At 39.3% G+C, this 20,833-nt stretch overlaps 2 protein-coding genes across 3 annotated transcripts; one reads left to right on the top strand and one right to left on the bottom strand.

The window, feature by feature from the left end:
- Nucleotides 1–406: 406 nt before the first annotated feature.
- UTP15 (UTP15 small subunit processome component) lies at nt 407–10,703 on the bottom strand. Of its 2 annotated transcripts, XM_014884679.2 has the most exons (12): nt 10,464–10,703; nt 10,039–10,131; nt 9,770–9,954; nt 8,449–8,627; nt 7,533–7,658; nt 6,716–6,851; nt 5,489–5,573; nt 3,322–3,471; nt 3,048–3,149; nt 2,715–2,848; nt 2,161–2,219; nt 407–1,653 (listed from the first exon to the last, which is right to left on the bottom strand). In XM_014884679.2, exons 1-12 carry the CDS (start codon nt 10,551–10,553, stop codon nt 1,430–1,432), a joined length of 1,563 nt encoding a protein of 520 aa, XP_014740165.1. In that variant the 5' UTR covers nt 10,554–10,703; the 3' UTR covers nt 407–1,429. The 2 variants fall into 2 exon arrangements, with proteins under 2 accessions (XP_014740165.1, XP_014740086.1); XM_014884600.2 differs by having other exon boundaries at nt 9,770–10,131; nt 10,464–10,692.
- A 780-nt stretch (nt 10,704–11,483) lies between these two features.
- Nucleotides 11,484–20,107, top strand: ANKRA2 (ankyrin repeat family A member 2). The gene is made up of 8 exons (XM_014885047.2): nt 11,484–11,830; nt 13,742–13,900; nt 15,255–15,320; nt 16,665–16,762; nt 16,923–17,048; nt 17,437–17,503; nt 17,595–17,675; nt 19,326–20,107. Exons 1-8 carry the CDS (start codon nt 11,542–11,544, stop codon nt 19,379–19,381), a joined length of 942 nt encoding a protein of 313 aa, XP_014740533.1. The 5' UTR covers nt 11,484–11,541; the 3' UTR covers nt 19,382–20,107.
- The last annotated feature ends 726 nt before the right edge of the window (nt 20,108–20,833 follow it).

The raw sequence follows: 20,833 nt of genomic DNA, 5'->3' as shown, positions 1-20,833 counted from the left end.
TGTGCGCTGTGAATTCATGGAAATCTTAAATGGAGATGAAGGGAGATAAAACAATGCAGTCAAGCGTTAATCAAATGTGTGTGTTGTTCTCTTTGTATTTCCAAGGATGTGACATTGGATATGAGCCTTAAATAAGGACAGTGACACATTAAAATTATATAAACATCAGTTATTTTCTAGTAAATAAAAACCGAAAAATGTTGACTGCTTACAGTACTGGACACACACCCGTAGTGGGCTGGTGCTGGCCAGACACCAAGCAGCCAGCAAAGCCCCTCACTCACGCACTCACTCACCTCTGCAGTTGGACAGGGGAGAGAAAAATATAATGAAGGATTCGTGCGTTGAGGTGAGGTACCGAGGGAGATCACTCATCAAATACCATGATGGGCAAAACAGGCTCAACTTAGAGATATTAATTACATTTATTACTAAACAAAATTACAGCAGGACAATGAGATGTAAATAAACCCTTAAAAACACCTTCCTCCCCACCCCTCCCTCCTTCCCAGCTCTACCTCCTCCCCCAGTGGCACAGGGAGACAGGGAGTGGGGGTTATGGTCAGTCCATCACATGTTGTTAATGCCACTGCTCAGGGAGAGGAGTCCTTCCCCTGCTGCCCTGTGGGTCCCCTCCCATGGGAGACAGATCTCCATGAACTTCTCCAGTGTGAGTCCATGCCACGGGCACACAGTCCTCCCCAAACTGCTGCAGCCTGGCTCACTCTTCCACAGGGTGCAGTCCCCCAAGGACAGGCTGCTCCAGCCTGGGAGCACGGCCCCTCTCTCCATAGGTCTCCCATGGGGTTACAGCCTCCTCCCAGGCATCCACCTGCTCCAGCGTGGGCTCCTCCATGGGCTGCAGGTGGATCCCTGCATTCCCCATGGATCTCCATGGGCTGCACGGGAACCTTAGTAATCTGGAACATCTCCTGCTTCTCCTTCTTCACTGACCTCGGTGTCCACAGGGTTGCTCTTCTCACATGTTCTCACTCTGCTCTTCTCTGGCCGCAATTACAACTGCATAATAACTTTGGTATCACCATTTCTACTTTGCTCAGCCTTGGCCAGGAGCACATCCATCTTCGGAGCCACCAGAGATTGATTCTGTCAAACATGAAGGAAGCTTCTGGCAGCTTCTCACAGAAGCCACCAATACAGCCCTGCCTCTACCAAAAATGTAAATCCTTAAGAAGTTATGTAACTCTGAAATAGAACTTTAAAACTAACTTATTTGAAAAAAATTGCATGGACAATCTTGAAAATGTCCTCTTTCTCTGTCTTCAGTAACCAAGTCAGCAACACAGTTTAAAAGACAGAATTTCAACATAAGAGAGGGTTATTTTGAAAGTCACTATTTTAAATAGTTACCAGGAGAATAGATCATGTCTTTCAAGTTCACAATTGTGACAATTTGTTGTGATGGGTGTCAGTAATTCCTATTTGTTTCAATGATCTGTGTAACACCATTGCTTTTGTTCTCTTCTAGAGACGTATCTCTTTTCTTAGTAAAAGTAGCAAACAGTGTATCCATCATTCCCAAAACTTCTAGTAATTCTTCTTGATAGTCAATTTCTTTTCCAATAGCTTGCTGGAGTTTCAAGAACTGTTTATCAACTATCTCTGACTGCCCAACCACAGGCTGATAAATGTCTGTAAAGAAAAATATCATTTAAAAATCTAAAGATGTATACAAAGGCAAAAACTATTTTAGCTAGTTAGAGATACATTTAAGGGTTCCAGCACAAGTCCAACATTCTGAAAAACAAAACAACTTTAATGCTGTCTTTTCAGAAAGCAGTGGTTGTTTGTACTTACAGCAGCAGTATGTCAAACTAACAGAAACAGAAGTTTTTATTACCTCAAATACTATTTTTACCTCATTGAATAAGAGGAAGCTATTTGTACTATGTAAACACAGAAACATGAAGTATTAAAGGTACTTAGACACCACGAGGCACTTTCTGCAGCCTCTGCAAATCGAATCCTTACTATGATCAAAGTTATCTGGAACCATCTCTTTTTTGGATCATTCGCTAGATACTAAGTCTACACAAATAAACAAAGCCATAACGATTTGGTTTCTTTAAAACACTGAACTTTCAATCTTATTTGCAAGCTAGCTATATGGTTTTGAGAATCTTTTCTGTGTTGTCTTACCAGTGATCATATCGGCAACAGTCACCAGCACAGGAGTAAATCTAGGCTCAATCACACGCCTGCAAAATTAGAAGACATTCCAATTTTACTGGTTTTGTCAACTGCATTCCACCACGACCAAACAGCTTTCTCACACAGGCATACAGACAAATTTTTCTTGGTAAAGAGACAAGGCAGAACAGCAGTCAGAGATGCAAGTCAAAAAAACCTACATATGTGGTATTTACCCTCCTCTTTTCAGGAGGGAATGGGGATTGGAGGAGTGTCAAAAAGCCTCGAGTACATGAAAACAGTTTTCATCAAGGAGAGAGAAAATAAAAGACTAAGGATAGTGTCTGGCTAAGTAGAATATCTCATACTATAAACAAAACTGTTCTGTGCTAACAGGTAAACCTTTTTCAAACCTATCCCAAAACTTTGGTATCAGAAAGAAAAAGGCATGTGAGATTTCAGGAATACCAGTGTTCCACCTCTGATCTGTTGAAATTCTGTGGCAAGTTATTAGGAAAGAGAAGCATCAAAATAGTGAGAGGGAACTCGTGTTAAAATAATACCTTGCCACAAAGGTAAGCAGGAGATTAACTTGCTTCTCATCTCGGCCTGCAAGTGCACTTCTCAGTGTTCCTCTTCGATGTAGCTCCTGCATGACTGCAACTGTGACTTCAGGAGTATGAAGCATGATGGGTGGCTGGACATATATAAAAAGAGTTCAGTACCAAAGCAACATCTTCACACGAAACACAGGGTTGGTGTCAGCAAAACTGAAATGGAACCCAACTTAATATTCTTTCTAGTTATACACTAAAATAAATTAGTACGACATACAGGAAAAATTAACATCAGGTGACAGCACAAAACTCTGACAAGAAAAAAGAATAATGCCTCACCTCCATTACTGCATCAAGAGCCTTGGAAGACTGAAAGCTTCTCAGAAGCTTATCATATTTTCTCAAAACACGTTTTACAGGTTTACTGACACAGAAATCTTCCTAGAATTCAACAAAAGATTTCAGAGTAAGACAAATACACACAAATATAATGGACTAGATATATTACCATGAATAATTTTATATATTCCCTCCCTTCCCTTTCTCCAATTTAGCACATTCCAAGAAACCAATTTTTCAGAAATGTTTCAGCACATATTTTCTTACATCATACCTGTTTTGGCATGTAAGTTCTTCCTTTCACATAGGTTCTATAGGCTGGTTGTCTCTTTTTTTGAGAGTTTTCAATCTTTTCTTCCGGTTTTCTATGTTTAACATTTAGCACCCCATTGGTCATGCCTACAACTATGGTTTCATCTTCAGGCTAGCACAAAGAAATCACAGAGTTAGGACCCAGTGTTTTATTTGTGCTCTATAATGCATGTATGTGTTCTATCATATACGTTTTTATATTTTCATGCTTCGTGATAAGGTTCAAATCACAGTATCACGATAACTTCAAGTGGAAAAGAACTCTTTCAGTTTCAATGATTGAATACCTTGTTTAAAGCAGGGAGAGCTTCAAGGCTATGGTCATAAGCAACATTATAGACTGATTAGTGAATCAAATTCAATTATGCATTAACACCCTTCTGTAACTATAAAGTTTTGTTTTTTCTAATGGCATACAACTACCTTGGGCTATTAGGTACCATACAGCAGGCATGAACAGAACCTAAGAGAAAGCAAAACTATCACGGAGCAGTAAGATTTTGAGGAACAACTGAAAGTTGTTCAAAACACCAGTCACTGGTATAGGTATTTTCACTTATATAACGAAGTGAGTATAAATTTCACCCAGGAAAACTGTGGATGCCCCATCCCTTGAAGCATTCAAGGCCAGACTGGATGGGGCTTTGAGCGACCTGGTCTAGCAGTGTCCTTGCCCAGGGCAAAGGGGCTGAAGCCAAATGACCTTAATATCCCTTCTAACCCAAGCCATTCTATGATTCTATGATATGATAAAAGCCTACAGAATTATGACAGGTATAGATGGATATCAGCTGGTGAATGGCTCATTTAAGGGCATCGATTGAAGCTCACAAAGATTCAAGTGGAACAATAGGAAGCAATTCTTCACACAAGTATCAGAAATATGGAACTCCTTGTCAAGGAATCTAGGCAAGGTTTCACGTTTAATCAAGCTCAAGGAGAGACTGAACCAGCTTATGTAACAGAAATAATTCACTGAGTTACACCAAAACTACATGAGTTCAATTCTCATCTGAAAATGGAATCTGAGAGGATATCACCACATTTGCCCTGGGTTTAGTTTTCTATACACATTTACTTATGGCTGGCTATAGCTGGAAGCAGTGTCTGGAATTAGACCCACCTTAGGTTTGACTCAGTAAAGGCATTATAATGTTCTCGTGTGACCATTTAAAATTCAAATTATTTAATCAACAGAAAACAAGATTATATTTCAAAAGACGTGTTATACACACTCTAGAGATGCTAAACTGTAAGTATTGCATATTTTGCAGATGGGTCTTAAAAGACAATGGATTCTGTACTCTTCACTTCAAAAGTAAAAAAACATCCAAGTTTATTTTAGCTCAGCTCCCTAAGTAATGTGGTAGGAAATGAAAACATTCCCTATACATTCTTTCCTCTACATTCCAGCAGAGCAGGACAATAGTAAAGCAGCAAAGATAGCAAAGACAGACCCAAAGATAGGCCCATTCACACGTCCTTCAGAGGCTACATAAAGGGGTACTACACGACAATAGTATTGTTTAAAAACTGGTGCTAGCCTCCAAATTTCTGGCCAGCAGGTCACTTATCTACTGGAAATCAAACGCTTCTGAGAAGTCTCTGCTGTCTGCTTCCAAGACATGGCGGGACAGACAAATTTGTTTATGCTCAAGCCCTTCTTTTTCCCTCAGACCAACTTGACACCACCAACTTTTAAAGCAATTTCACGCTCTATTCTAAATCTCTCAACAAATTAACTACTTTTTTTTATTGCTGCCATGCAAGAGGACTCATAGCATTCCCACAAAGCTGAGTACAATCTTCTGAAAGTGAAAGGGCCTCCCTTCTAAAGTGAATACTTTCCCTATGATGTACACTGTCATTCATAAACACAAGATCTTGTACTGATCTAGTCAGCTAAGGTACTTGTGATACCTGTGACTCATCTAGTCTAGTCAGGTATTTGAATCTATTATATTTAAAACTTCTTAGCGTTTGCTACTCAGGAAAAACATATTCAATCACCCTACTTTGCATGTACAGCATTCTTCTGGAACACCCGATAGCCGTGAAAGCAACAATTATTTACTTTAGTGACTTAAAAGGTATCAGGAATTGTCTAGGAAGATTTCTAATGCACTTACCGACAGTGCAAGACTGAGGATGGATGTTGCATAGTTGAAGCTGTGGACTACTTTGTAGGATGTAGTACTGTAAATCTTCACATGCCTACACAGAAGAGTAAAGATAAAAACATTGTTAGTAAAGTTTTACTGTGGTCACTTTACGGGTACTTCATCACTCTCATCTTTTACACATCATTGAAGGAAACTGAGTATTAATACAATGGATTCCTCAGACTACCATCGAGCTTCTTAGGTATTACTCCTGCAACAGTAATGTTCTATTAAAAGGTATCTACAAGCCAAGTTAGGATTGTTCTTGCCCCAAAAAAGGTGAAAATGTGGCAAGAACAGAAAAAAAAAATTAAGGCAGGTGTAGCGACTATTTGAATTCAGAAATGCATATTAGGAAAACACTAAGACAACGTCTCTTCAAATTTGTTCTTAAATTTTAAATACAAGATCTACAAGCAATTTCTGGGAATAAATACATAGACATTCTTGTATCCAGCTGCCCCTTAAGGATTTGGTTGGAAATACGATATATTTAACAAGTTGGTAAACAAAATATTATATCAGAAGACTGAAATTTAGTGTTTTGTGATCATAAAGCCTGAGGAAGCCTAGGAAATACAGGAGGAAGGAGGAAAACAGACCCACTGTCATTTCAGATCACTTCATATTTCTAGTATTTCAGACACCAACTACCAGTACTCATCAACTGAAACCAAACAAAGAAGCAACCAAACCAAAGCAAAGAGGTCATGCTCACAAACACTCTTGGGTGTAAGAAGCAACAGCGGAGAAGCACGAAACCCAGGCTTTTTAAAAAGTTTAGCTATCTTTTAACTATTCTTAATTTTATAACAGTTTAGATAGCTAATTTACAAAGACTGGAAAGATCAGTTTAGTGACTAAAAAAAGAGAATACTTATCCAGAAGTTCCCCATATGCATTCCCAAACGGCACACACAACCCTTACTGATATTCAGATTAGCAAGAGGAAAAGGTTAAAGTGTATCATATAATCATAGCACAGTTTGTGTTGGAAGGAACCTTTTAAAGCTCATTTAGACTAAGGCCCCTACAAAAGGAGAGACAGCTTTGCAGTAGGTACCTTGGCCAAAAACACATTCTCAAATAAAGCCGAAAAACCACGCACAGGTTAACAGTGATGTGAAATAATATCTTTCAAAGAATAGAAGTCCTAAAGAACACAAACATAAGGAAGCCACAAAATATACCAACCTGTCCAGGGATCCTGACAATAACCTTTGTCCAGAGCTGTTCAGGCACAAACAAGTTACAGTTTTATGGTGATTTTTAAGTGAAACTAGTAACTGTCCACCTTTTAGTACATCCCAAACTTTGACATATCGACCTCCTGTGAAGAGGAAGCACACAAAACAGCCTTATGTATGTACACATTTATGCTTCTCTGAAGATGTTTTCAGAGTAATGCAGTATCTCCACAGGTACTTTTACCTCCTAATAGTTTTCTGCACCTACTCACCATCCTTCCATTCTATCTCCTGGCACAAGCCTGATCTTTTTATAGGTCATTCTGAAATGGAGCTGAATGATTCAACCATTCTCCAACCATATTCATTACAAAAAAAAAAAAAAAAAGAAAGCGTATAACCTATGGGGTTACAGGACTTCTGATGCAATGGCAACAAGAGACTAAAAAAGCTTGAAGAGAAAGGTTTTGAAAAGATGGGATTGTGTCTAAGTATATTAATTCCTTCACTTTTGAAGTGAGCTAATTAAAGTCTGCATTTTGTTATTAAAAACAACTTGGGGGGGAACTGGCAACTACACGAATATCAAAACAAAGACAAAACAGGAAGACCCCCTACTTGCATCTGCCAGATAAACAGAGATTCCTACAGAAGATTCTAGGATCCTACAGATTCCTACAGAAGATACTTGAGAAATCCAACTGTTACATCACTTACCACTTCCCTATCAAACTAAAACACCACAGAAAAAATAAGTAGCTGAAGTATTTCCCAAATGAGGACCACAGGAAAGATATTCGATTTATCAGATTTTAGAAAATTACCTGCAGATACTAGAAGTCCACCAGATGGAAACAGAAGCACACTCTCCACGGGATGGCCGTGTTCTATTGTCATGACACTACTCTTTGCTCGTGCATCAAACAGTTTCACAGTGTGATCATAGGAACCTGCAAAAACCAGCATAAATCAGTTTAATAATTTCAACTAGTTCAAGGAACTAAAACAGCCATGTCCTACCATCTAAAGGAGTTCCTGGCTAATTGCAATAGTTTTAAACTATTTTAAACTATATTTAAACTACACATGTAAAAACACCTTGTAATTTACCTTGGTTAGTTTACAGCCTTGGGGCAACATAAATATTTAAATTCTAGCCCTAGCTAGATGCCAATCTATAAAATTAATTTGTTTTCATTTCACTTCCATTAATCAAGTGTATTTATAACAATAAATATCAAGCAGCCTGATAAAACCTAGCCTCTTGTGCCTCTTGAAAAAAGGAACAGTAGGTTTTTTTCACAGTTTCCCACAGACCGATACAAAGCTACTGCTAGGAAAACCAAAAGCAACTGGTTACAAGTAACTCCACGTGACCTCACATTTTTTAGTCTGCCAGTTATGGGCTGTACAGACTAGTGCTCTGCTCCAGAAATCGGGTAAAACATTTCAGTGACTCCCAGGCAAAGGATACATTCACAGTATTTTCTTTCAAAAGTTCTGTTAACCCTAATAGGCTAAACCAAAAAGATGTTGAAATTCAGTTACTGCAGTTTCTCCATAAACACCAATGTCAAGCTTAAAAAGCAGGCGAAAAAAGGAAACAACAAAGTAGGCATTGCACAAGCAGACTGATCTTTCATGACTAAAATACAATAAACACAGCCCTACTGTATCAAAAATTATCTTTCAGAATTTTTCTTCAATCCAAAGAAGTATAAATCAAAAATAAAACCAGACCTGTTATGAAGACATCTGCATTCACTTTACTTGCACAGCCGCATCTCACATAGTCAGTATGTTCATTGTAAGAGATGATTTCTTTGGCAGTTGGAATATCCCACAAAGTTGATGAATAATCATCACCACCAGAATATACTCGGTATTTATCAGACAGGAAGCCCACTACATGAACTGGTCTAGAAAACAAAGTCCACAATACCCAAAGTTAAAACATATTCATGTTTCAAGAAGAGTTAGTCTATATCAAGTGTTTATTAAAGTGCTCTAACCTAGAAGTGCAGTGTTTAATATCAGAACTTAAAAAGCCTCACTATATAAGAGCAAATCTCAAATATGGCTGCATTGAACAGTCCTCTTGTCCTTTAAAATCCCTACTGAAGTCTTTATTATCACTGTTTAAATATCCGAGAGATGTTGGCAGAATGCACAGGTATGCAAATACGGGTGTGCACAGGTATGCAGTTAACCTAGCCATTAGAACGTAACACTCAATTTGCAAACAGACCTCAAACAGAAACGCTCTTAAGATCAGTCTTGGTACTTTCCACTGAAAGGGAGATTCCTGTTGCTCTACCTAGATAAAACACAACTTGATCTTTCATAGCACATTAGTCTGTTGAAGCATTATCATTTTCTTCTCCTCACTGATACATGAGAACTCCTAACTTCTTCCCCACCCCACACTACCATTATGCACTTTCTCGGTTGTTTTTGGAGCTTTTTCTTAAGGAATTCCTGCTTTTCCTGGTGTATTACTTCACTGTTTTTGTTTAAACACTTTTTAGAACTCTTTTCCTAGCAGCATCAAATAAAATGTGCTTATCAATGCAATGTACTCACAAGACTTTATCTACACAACATATTAAGAGACACCCACATGAAACAGGAAATGTATTTAGTCTTCTACATATTTGATTCATGTTTAGAATTTTTTAAAACTCAATCCTATTTAAAATTCAACTTTAAAATCTACTTTCCAGTAAGATCTACAAGAGGCACTCAAAGCAAGGTAAGTCAGTATTATTCAGATTTTCAGCAGCATGTGAAGCTGACAATTTAACATAAATATTGTATATTGCTGAGACACTTGAACAGGTTGCCCAGAAAATACGGGGATGCCCCTTCCTTGGTAGTGTTCAAGGCTAGGCTGGAAGGGGCTCTGAGCAACCTGACCTAGTAGCGAGTGTCCCGGCCCTGTGGCAGGGGGGCCGGAACAAGACGATCTTTAAGGCCAAACCATCCGGCCTGTGACAAGTTTGTGACATGCAAATATAGCAAAGCTTAGGCACGCAAACGAAACAAACCAATTCTGCCTTACTTGGTACGACCCTTGAACTGCCTCAGCGTTGCTTTGCCGCTGACGTCGAAGAGGCAGATGCTGCCGTCTTCGCTGCCGGCGACGAGCAGGCGCCCGTCATCCCTGTAGGTGGCACAGTACGCCACGTCCCGGAATCGAGAGAACGTCTTGATGGGCTCCTGGGAGTAACGGCCATAGATGTGGATCTGGCAAAACAAGAGGGCATTACATCTTCTTCTGTGATACCAACTGAAGAACAAGAGCATAAAAACCTCAGAAAAGCCACTTACCCTCGAGGATGCTGTGACAGCGTAGTTATATGGTGGGACTGGGGAGAAGTCAATTTTATTTACTGCACCGAATTCCTTTATCTGAACAGGTGTCTAAAACAATTATGATAAAGATCATTAAATACACATAAGCACACGATCCGTATGAAAACAGAAAACTTAAAACTATTTTTACTAAAAGTAACTCAAAATTCAATCACAATCAAAACGGTTTCTAGATACATAGATAGTGAGTTTCACTTCTGATAGACTACTCCTGCTCTTGTAATTTTTTTCCCATTTGCGCATTACAACTGACCCACTGATTTCGTGTTTTGAGGTTAAAAACGAACTCATGCGTGCTTAAAAAACATTTTAACTGCACGAAAATAGTAAAAAACGACATTCTGGGGCAATAACTGCGACTGTTTTTCGCTTCTTCCTACCTTGTATCCCCGCCAGTACAACGTGTCCTGCGTGATTTTCTCCCCGAGCTTGGGGCATGCCTGGACCACCACTGGCTTGTACGCGGCCATGACGCACGGGGCGCGGGGCCGGGCCGGCGGGGGTTCGGCGCGGGGGCTCGGCGGGAGAGGCTCGGGAAGGGCCGATGGGCTCGGGCACACGGGACACGCTGCGGGCCGGCGATGGCGGGCACCGCGCCTGCCGCGAGGAGAGATGGCGGGCGCACCGGCAGCGCGTCATCAGAGCGCGCCTCTCGGCGGCCAATCGGCGGGGCGGCGAGGCCCCACTTCCGGCGAGGGGCGGTGGCGGCGGCTGGAAGCCGAGGTGAGGCCGGGCCCGGGACCGCGATCGTGCGGTGTGGGCGTCCCGCCCTCGGGCCTGTCCTCACGGACTCTCTCTAAGAGGAGGTGACGGCTCCAGGCGTGCCAGGAGGTGCGCGAAGCGCGGCCCCGCCTGAGGCTTCCCGCGTTACTGTGAGCAAGCCGCGGGTATTCTGGGGTTACCTGTATCGGTTTAAAAGGGATTGATTTTTTTTCCTGCGTATGTGGTAGAACCCATTAATTTTATTTAGGTTGCGAAAGGTATAAAGGAGCTTGAAGTTTTTCCTCAAGTCTAATGTTTCTGGGTGATAAAGTTATCTTCTTATAGTTTGTTCCTGGCTTGGTGTAAACCTGGTTGGTTGATGTGTGGGATTTTTTGTTGCAAGTAAGCAAGTATTTTGAAGCATCGTTTTTTGATGCATGGATGAAACTCTTACTGGCTTAATAATAGAATTTGGTTAAAACGTCAAGTGCTGAAACATAAATGGAGGTTTTGGCGACCAACTTGTAACAGCAACAAGATTGATATTTCACCAATGTTTTGACTGACAAAACTAAATGCCATAACCTTAAATAAAGTTTGATATGTTTTTATGCATTGTTTTACCATAATGTTCTTAATTTGTCCTGTCTGTTCAGTTGCAGGTTGTCCAGAAAATTTGGCTTGGCCAGCCAGAATTGCCCCTGGCTGGAAACAATGAAGCATCATTTTGCATGAAACTTGTACAGGACTGAGATCATGGCATCTTCAACAAACTTAGATGTCGGGGCCCAGTTAATTGTGGAAGAATGTACCACAAGCTACAGCCTTCCACCCATGCCAGACATCAAAGTGGAGCATCAGCTTGACACCAGCACAGAGGAAGGCCCAGCTCAGAGTGTCACCATGGGGATGAAATTCATTTTGCCTAATAGATTTGATATGAATGTCTGCTCACGATTTGTGAAGTCTTTGAATGAGGAGGACAGTAAAAATATTCAAGATCAAGTCAACTCTGACCTTGAAGTCGCATCTGTCTTATTTAAAGGTTGAATTTATGGTACAAAATATTATCTGTGGACTGTGTCATCCTGTTAAGATATTATGTCTTCTAAAAAAAACCCTTCTGCATTATATGTGTATTGATCAGTTTTCTAAGATGTGTTCCTCTAATGTTTTTATTGTATGCTTAATGGATTATTAATATAAAAAATTTTTCCAATATTAATTTTTATACTACATTTTAAATATTTATATTAACTGAAAAATTAGTGGCACAAAAAGTCTCTTAAGTTATTAAGAGCTGATGCTAATTAGGAAAACAAGCTGCTTCTGTATGGCATGTCCCACAGCAGTATGCTTCTTTAGAAAACACTTCTGAAAGCGCTAAACGATCACTTCAGCTTCAGTAGCTTTCAGCAGCATGTTGTATCTTTTCATGAGAGTAATGAAGGATAATGTAGGCCACAGGTGTTTTGTCACTGTGGCTGTACAAAGCCCCAAGTCCTAGCCATGGGCTTGCCACTGAAGCTTCACACTATCTGAAAGCAAATTCTGCTCCAGGTCTGGTTCCTTGCAGCTAATCCAGCCATTGCTGGGCAGCTTCATCAGAATTGATCCATGCGTTTTCACAGCCAAGGATACTGATACAGAGCAAAGTTAGGACTTCCATCTACTTCCCCTTAACAATTGTGATTTCTAGCACTTGCTGTCGTATTTCAGACCGTTAGTGGTGTATCTTTTCATGAAGTTCATGTGACCTATTTCCTGTATTTTGTGTAATGCAAACACAGGCTTACTTTGAATTTTGATGGTTTCACTGACTTGAGTTGTTTGGCTGAGCTGCAGGTCTGAGTGGCAGATTTACACTCACCAGCAATAGGGTTGTTTTTCTGAGGTAACGTTTGTAAATCCTTTAGAAGTAGTCCTGCACATCCAGGGACCACAGGTCAAAATCTGTGGTAGGACTCAATTCAATACAGTCAGTTGCAGCTGTTTGATTGGCAAACAAAACATAATTTTGTTTTCAGTTACACTCTACTTCTTTTAATTAGTTCTCTCCCTAAATTTGTGCTTGCATTTATGATCACAGAGTTCTGTATGGTGCTAATTCAGTGTGTGTGTTAATTAGCTTCTGGTCATTAATTACTGGTGCACACTGGTGTCAAATCAGTTAAACTAATATGGAGTTTAATCTTTCAGTATGTCTTTTCAGCATTTAATCTCAAAACCAAAAGCTACTTTTGAGAATTAGAAACCAATACAATATATTCTATAATAAAATGCCATTAGCGTTTAAGAGAAAGCAAGAAAAGAGTGTGAAGGAACACATCAGCAGCGAATGACTTCCTGAATTATATGCAGTGACCTGCTGTAGCATTTTATGTAAATTAGTGTGGAATCTGTCTTCCTGCTGGATAAGTATTCATCAGGCATTCATAATGCTGTTAAAATTTTATCCAGGAGTGGGAAGAGCCCTGGTGAAGAAAGTTAATGAAGGTTGTCTCCACTTGTGTAGTGAACTGGTTAGGGAGCAGGCAAAGGCTGAGCAGGTACCTGAGTGCATGTCTGACTAGAGCTCCATCATGTTATTGCCTTGAAGATGATTTGCCATAAGAAGATGACAAGTTAAAGTAGAGACTTCTTAAGTAATAAATCCATGCCAGACATGTTGAAAATCTAGACAAAGTCTTACCTCATTTAGACACTAACTTGTCTCTGGGTGACATTATGCCATACTGAAAATGTGAAGTAGCATAATTGTTTTGTGCTAGAAATTAGTGCAACCCTTTTTTCAGCTTTCATAATACACAGCAGGAAAAGCACATGTCATAAAGCTTCCTTAACATGGATTTTAAAGATCTTGTGATACTGGTGCTTTACAGTTTGATTTAGAATCTGTGGCTTGATTTAATGCTCTTACTAGTACTGAAATCCTCTCTGTTTCTGTTCAATGTAGCTGAATGCAACAGCCACACTTCTCCTTCCCCTGGTATCCAAGTAAGACATGTTTATACTCCATCAACTACTAAGCATTTCTCACCAATAAAACAATCAACTACACTAACTAACAAACACAGGGGAAATGAAGTATCTACAACACCTCTACTTGTAAACTGTAAGTATTCTTCTGCCTTACTATTAATAATTATTTTGTGAACTCCATGTTGAGTGCTTGACAGATTCATGCAGTTTTTTCTTTGGTGTTGCAATGAACTTTAAGGTAGGAAGAAAACACTCAGCTAGTCTTGTCTAATTTCACATGGGTCCAACTATATAATAGTCATCCACCTGCTGTATGGAATTCATAACTGAAGTTTACTTTCCAGAAAGAAAAACACCAGAAAATCCCTTACATGTACTTTTAAAATCAAGACTTAGATTCTGAGTTGTAAGTTAATGTACTCCCTGCCCATGTTTTCAGAACTTGTGCATCTTAAAATTAGATGATTGGATAATACTTAAGATGTAATGTAAATGCAGAATACTGCAAGTGTCATGATTATCATAGATCTTGAAAATCAAGGAAGCATTATTTCTGGTGGGAGTTTTTTTCTGAATTGTCGAGCATTTCCTTTATAAATTAATTTGTTGTAATTTACTTTGTTAGTAAATTATTTTCTCTATAAATTACAAGTCAGTTTTTCTAAAGAACAATGCAACTTGCATGGAAAAAATTAATCAAGAGCTGCTTTGTAGGCCACTGAACAAAATATGCCATCTTTTTAAACAAACTAAACTTCCTTGTAGTGACTTGGAAGAGAACAGTGAACATTTACAGTTAATGTAATCATTAGCTAATTTTGTTACTACATCATGTGGATAATTTCTTGCATATGGCCTCCTGAGCACCTTTCAGGCTGTTCCAAGTGGCAGTTGTCAAAACCATACACCCATACATTTTTTTGTAGGATCGGAGGTTATTTCTTCATAATCTCTGAAATAACAAAAAAATCCCACAATCTTTGTTTTGTCCTCTATATGTCAGGTTGTACGTAGGTTTGTAATGTCTGATCTATTCCACATTGTAGTGAGTGAAAGTCACACTAGAGGCTTTCTTTGTTGAGTAGGAGGACAGGTCTTCTGGTGATTCAAGTGTGATTTTTAAATTAAACATCCTTAATTTATCAAAATATGTTTCTTTTTATTTGATAAAAGGGTCTTAAAGTAATCTTGGGTTGCTGACCAAACAGCAGTGAAGAGAGCATGTTACTTTGCAATGAGTCAGTGTGGGAAGCATCCTTACTTTTAAGAATGCTGCATTGGTTTAAAAATGACCTAAATCTATGAAACTCTTTGGAAATTTTCAGTTTTTAAATGTGATTTAAGTTCAGAGTGTAAGGTGAAATTATCTACAGTCTCGATTCCAACTTCTGTACTGCTGAAGCCAATGGGCATGTTATGCTCAGCTCTAAATAGAGCAGAATGAAAACTGATGTATGTAACACATGCTTTTGCTTCCTTTTTTGCAGCTTTATCAGTTCATCAGCTGGCTGCTCAGGGAGAAATGTTATATCTGGCCACACGTATTGAACAAGGTGAGACCAGAAGGAGGTTAAATGCCTTTTCTTTCCTTTGGGCCATTTATATGCTGTTCTGTTTCACCTTTTCCCCAAAGCGATAAAGTCCTCAATTCTGATACAGATTGGAGGATATTTGAGGTATCTGTTCTTTGCAGATGTGGACTATTGTTTTGTATCAGTCTATTACTCACTCACTGTATGATTAGCATTTTAAATTAAAACATTAATTTTAATAGGAGTACGTAAATCCCTTCCTCTCCCTGCTCTCTAGCTATATAGGTAATCCATGGAACTAAGAAAGAAATATATTAGCTCTGTCACAGCAGTTTATTTTTATTTTATTTTATTTTTAATTTATCTTTGTCATTTAAAACATCTTTCTATTAATGGTGACCTTCCAATTCTATGTAGTCAATCAGAATAAAGACCTACGTGTCGCTAATTTAAGCCATGGGTCACATCTGCAATGTAATAGTACTGCACATTCTGAATAGTGTAGCATTTGTGTGTCCATACTACATGTAAAAAATTTAAGCTCTAAGATATTTATGAATATAGTAATATTAAGAGTATATTCTTACTGTAGTACTAGTAATCACCCGTGCTTTTCAGTGCATCCTTGTTGAAATGTTTCACTGAGTCTAAATACTTTGTAATGAGCCATGTATATGAAAAGCAAATCAATTCTGGAGTGTTGGTAGCAGCTAAAAATGCTTGTTTTGGTGCTATAAGCATGGGATTTTTGAAGTACTTAGTACTTATTAAACATAAATCCTGATAAAATATTTTTCAGCCAATTGTAAAAAGAAGTTCTTTTTATCTTCTTCTAGTTGCTCTCAATGTAGACCTTAATTGTTTTCACAGACCACCTTATTGATTACATGAACTTCATGGGGTATGGAGTTGTTTTATCTATATTGCTGTACAAGTTCATTCTTTGCAAAATTGTGTGGCTCACTCTATTGAAAAAAGCACAGTCTACAGTATGTAGATGTAGATGTACAGGATGTACCTCTTTATTTTTCAAACATCCTTTATCTTCTTTACAAAGGCGAAGCCCAGATTACAGACAATGTGTGATATTTCTGAGTAAAAACAGAGTTTGATGTGTAGAGCGTAGCAACTTAAATTATAAATTATTAAACTTAAGGCTGAAATTTAACTTTGGTCAGTTGGATATATTTTTCTTTCTTGGACAGAGATACTGCTACCACCACTGGAGATGGAATCTTGTTTTTAAAGTTGAGAATGACTTTTAGGTCACCCTGGTTCCTGGTGAATAAATGTTACCATCAACACATTTCATTATACAGTGCATTGTGAAAAGGATTATTAAGTTATATATTTTTCTCTGAACAGAAAATTTAATCAATCATAAGGATGAAGAAGGATTTACCCCTCTGATGTGGGCTGCAGCTCATGGGCAGATAGCAGTAGTGGAATTTCTCCTCCAGAATGTAAGGAAATAAGCACCATTGATTTTTAATTCCTTTACTGTTTAGTTTGTTTTTCTTCCTAAGTTTGTCGATGCTGCTACAAGCTTAAAAGTTTTAAAGTTAAGGTCTATGTAAAAACCTCAATTTTGCTTTTTTTTTTCTAATTGATACTTTATTTCAGGGTGCAGATCCTCAGATTCTGGGGAAGGGGAGAGAAAGTGCCCTCTCACTGGCCTGCAGTAAAGGATACACAGATATTGTCAAAATGCTGCTCGACTGTGGAGTTGATGTCAACGAGTATGACTGGGTAAGACTCTAACTTGAATTTAGTCAGAGGGTGCTTTGGTCAGAAAATTGATGCAGGACATAGCACTGGCCTGAATTTAAAAATTGTTCTACCTCTTCTGAAATACCTGAGAGTTTAAAAACTTCCATAGGATAGGAGAAGTTAATGCTAGTAGTTCTGACTTCTTCGTAGAAAGAGAATGAGACTATTGCTGACTTCTTATAGAAGTGTGATCTTAGCATTTGAACAGTAGACAAAAATTATGCAAGTTGTGAAGATCTGAAACAGAACCTCATTTTTATAAAACCTAGGAAGTCTCTTAATGGTACATGGAAGCATATTCATGTGTTAAGGAATTACAATTGTGGACTAATCACTGAGTGTCTGAGGCATTTCTCTGCTTTTGCAGAATGGAGGCACACCCTTGCTATATGCAGTACATGGGAACCATGTGAAATGTGTAAAAATTCTTCTCGGTAAGCAAACTGTCCAAACCAAATTATCAGTAATAATGTATAATCAGTTCTCATTGTCAGAAATGGAAGATTCTATTCCTGTTTTAAACAGAAAATGGTGCTGATCCAACTATCGAAACGGATGCTGGCTATAATTCCATGGATTTGGCTGTTGCCTTGGGCTATCGGAGTGGTGAGTATTGTAAATGTAAACCCCTTCTAAAAATTCTTAATTGTTACAGCTCCTCATTTATGTAGCTGCAGTAATGGCCTAGTAGAGGTTTTGCAGCTCTTAACATGTTACCTGTCCTTCAAGTCTTAATAATCCTAAATGCATCAGGGCAAAATGGGTAGGACGTTCCATTCTTGTTTCAGAAAATCAGGTACTTAGCAAGAAAATTTCACTGACCTGTATCTGTATCACTGGACACAAATAATGGAGTTTAGAGCTGATGTAGCCATGACTTAGACAAGGGGAGCTGAGCTGCTCCCTCACCCTATACAAAGGAATGTGTTACTGGACAGTGGTAAGAGGCCTGCACCCCTTCTGAGCCCCTTGCTCTACTTGACTGGCATGATGTTAGGTAGTTTGCAAGACCTTCAGCCAGATCAGCTCTAGCTCTAGTTTGTCTCGGAGGCAGAGAGTAACCAGTGAATTATACTATGTAGTTTGATTATGGAAACCAGAACAAAGAAGGGACTCCTTGTTGTTTTTTTCCCTTATTGCTGCTGTCATTTTGAAAGCTGTGAAGTGTCTGCCATTACAGAAATTAATGGAATCAAAAAATAATCCCAGCACTTTATGTGTAGCTTCTCCAAGCAGAGCCCTTGCTTATGAATGAGCCAATGTCATGGTTTAACCCCAGGCAGCAGCCAAACCCCACATATCCACTCACTCACTCCCCCACCAGAGAGATCAGGGAGAGAATCAAAAGGGTGAAAGCTGGAGAACTTAAGGCTAAGAAAAAGGGGAAAACAAAGGCTGTCCACACAAGCAACACAAACCAAGGAAAATTAATTCAGTGCTTCCCATGAGCAGGCAGGAGTTCAGCCATCTCCAGGAGAGACGGGCCCCACCATGCCCAGATTTGGTTACTTGGGTAATGGTTACTTGGGAAGACAAATGTCATCTCCACAAATCCCCCTCCCTCTTTCCTGCTTCTTTCCCCCACTTTATACTCGGAGCTGGGTGCCACATGCTCTGGAATATCCCTTTGGTCAGTTGGGGTCACCTGTCCTGGCTCTGTCTCCTCCCAACCTCCCAAGCACCCCCAGTCCCCTCACCAGTGTGGCAGCACCAAAGCAGAAAAGGCTTTGGCTCTGTGCAAGCCCTGCTCAGCAATAACAAAAACATCTCTGTATTATCAACCCTGTGGTCAGCACAAATCCAAAACACAGCCCCATGCCAGCCAATGAGAAGAAAATTAACTCTACCCCAGCTGTAAACAGCACAGCACAACTTCACACAGAAGTCTACATAGAAGACTGCTTCAAGAGCTTAATCTCAGTTTCACAGAAGTTGTTTCTAATAAATGCTTTTGCCTGCTTTCTGTTTGAAGGCAAAAAATTTGCTTTCCATGTGCTATCAGCCTATTCAAACCAAAAAACTGATGATGAGCTCCAAAAACATTGTTTGTCTAACTTGGTGTATTGTTTTTGCATTATATAAGGCTTTTATCTTCTGAAGGAATGCTGATTTTATTCACAGAGTGAATTTATACATGTCTGGTTTTCATTAAATGATTGCACAGGACAAGCAAGTATCTGCTAGAAAAAAACAGTATAACCCTAAAAATACAAAAAAAATCAGCACTAATTAACCTCATCTCTTTCTCTGCTTTAGTTCAACAGGTTATCGAGTCTCATTTATTAAAGCTACTTCAAAATATCAAGGAATAATGGTTGGCTCTTATGAAGGTGCCACATCTTGGCTTGGAGATTTGAACTGCTCTTTAGCTCTAATTAGTGACAAGAGTTGGTTGTTTTGTAGCTTTACCTCAGTGCAACTATTTGCTGGCTTTAGTTAAGCTTTTTTTGTGCTCTTCTTTCACTGTTGTTAATACAAATGTGCAATGTCATCCCTTTCTTAATTATATTTTATATAATTTTAGAAGAGTCAATTGTTGTGCATGAAACACTTTGTAAATAAACCTGGTGTTGACCATTTAAATGTTTACACTGAGTGCACTGGGTGGCACTATGCCAAGCGTCCTACTTCATCACATCGATACATATTCACGGGAAGAAATGCGTTTAGATATTGAGGGATATCATCACAGAAGACAGATATCAGTATTGTTAATAATAGCAAAATATGCACTGTGTGTGAAATTTGAGGTCCCCAGTTAATATTTATCCTGGCTGAAGCCAGAGCAGGGTTCATTTTTGCAGTAGTGAGGAGGGGGCTAAGACCCAGAGGTTATTCTGTATCACCTCACCTCACTGCTAAGAGAAGGAGGAGGTCCCTTCCAGGACCTTTCTAGTCAGGGTGGACTGTTGCTGTGGGGTTGGTGGAGCTCTGCAGTAAGCATTTGTGCATGTTAATCACTCTCTTTTGTACATTATTGCTGTTAATGTTTGTTTTCTTACCTCATTGCTGTTTCCAGTAAATTTTTGTTATCTCAACCTGTAATCTTTACTTTTTTTACTTCGAGTTCCCCTTTCTGTCTCATCCCAGGGGAAAAGCAGAGTGGACGAGCAAGCAAGTGGCAGTGTGGTTTTAAGTATCTCAGTGGGAGCACTAAACTGGGCAGTACCATTCAGAAATTATGCTTATTTTTAAAATTTTAAAGGTTTATTAAACTTTAACAAAATACAATAAAGGACTGAATAAGGAAAAAGGCAGCGTGATGGGAACATATGACCAGTCACCACATGCTCACTCACAAAATGTCTGCTCTGCCTTTTGTGCCCCTGGAGCTGCATCAGCCAACCCTGGCCCCTCCCAAAGTCCGTCAGGTAACTCCTCTTCACTGCCCATTAGTGGAGGCTGCTCTCTGCACCTTGATTGGGGGTCAGGTGTTGTCATGCTGCACCTCCTAGTAACAAGCCTGTCCTCCTCCCAAATGCCCCATGCAAGGGGTACAGGTACACACCTTCCCTCCAAATGTCCCAGACAACCCAGGCTGTCTGGTGGCAACCAAACAGGAGGGGGAAGAGGAGTATGGGGAGAACATCTAAACAACAAACTACAACAACATAACTACACATCAATAAAGCTTCTATTAACATACACATAATATTCTTTCCTTAATTGCGAGAGCAAATCATCCTATTACTCATCTATGACAATTCCTAAACCACAGCAGTCTTGTTTGGCACCCACTATGGCGCATGAAGGATTGTGATCAC

Source organism: Sturnus vulgaris, chromosome Z (genome assembly GCF_052056855.1).
Source record: "Sturnus vulgaris isolate bStuVul1 chromosome Z, bStuVul1.hap1, whole genome shotgun sequence".
Taxonomy (NCBI): domain Eukaryota; kingdom Metazoa; phylum Chordata; class Aves; order Passeriformes; family Sturnidae; genus Sturnus; species Sturnus vulgaris.
This window is presented reverse-complemented; position numbering and strand designations above follow the sequence as displayed.

What these genes read in the sequence shown, in the direction of transcription:
- UTP15 (XM_014884600.2), bottom strand. Translation starts at nt 10,553, where the DNA reads ATGGCCGCGTACAAGCCAGTGGTGGTCCAGGCATGCCCCAAGCTCGGG. An exon ending in CAGTTCAAGGGTCGTACCAA is followed by an intron (nt 8,628 to 9,769) that starts GTAAGGCAGAAT and finishes TTTGTTTTCTAG; the next exon opens with ACCAGTTCATGTAGTGGGCT. An exon ending in TGCAGATGTCTTCATAACAG is followed by an intron (nt 7,659 to 8,448) that starts GTCTGGTTTTAT and finishes TGGTTTTTGCAG; the next exon opens with GTTCCTATGATCACACTGTG.
- ANKRA2 (XM_014885047.2), top strand. Translation starts at nt 11,542, where the DNA reads ATGGCATCTTCAACAAACTTAGATGTCGGGGCCCAGTTAATTGTGGAA. An exon ending in GGCCACACGTATTGAACAAG is followed by an intron (nt 15,321 to 16,664) that starts GTGAGACCAGAA and finishes TTCTCTGAACAG; the next exon opens with AAAATTTAATCAATCATAAG. An exon ending in ATGTGTAAAAATTCTTCTCG is followed by an intron (nt 17,504 to 17,594) that starts GTAAGCAAACTG and finishes TGTTTTAAACAG; the next exon opens with AAAATGGTGCTGATCCAACT.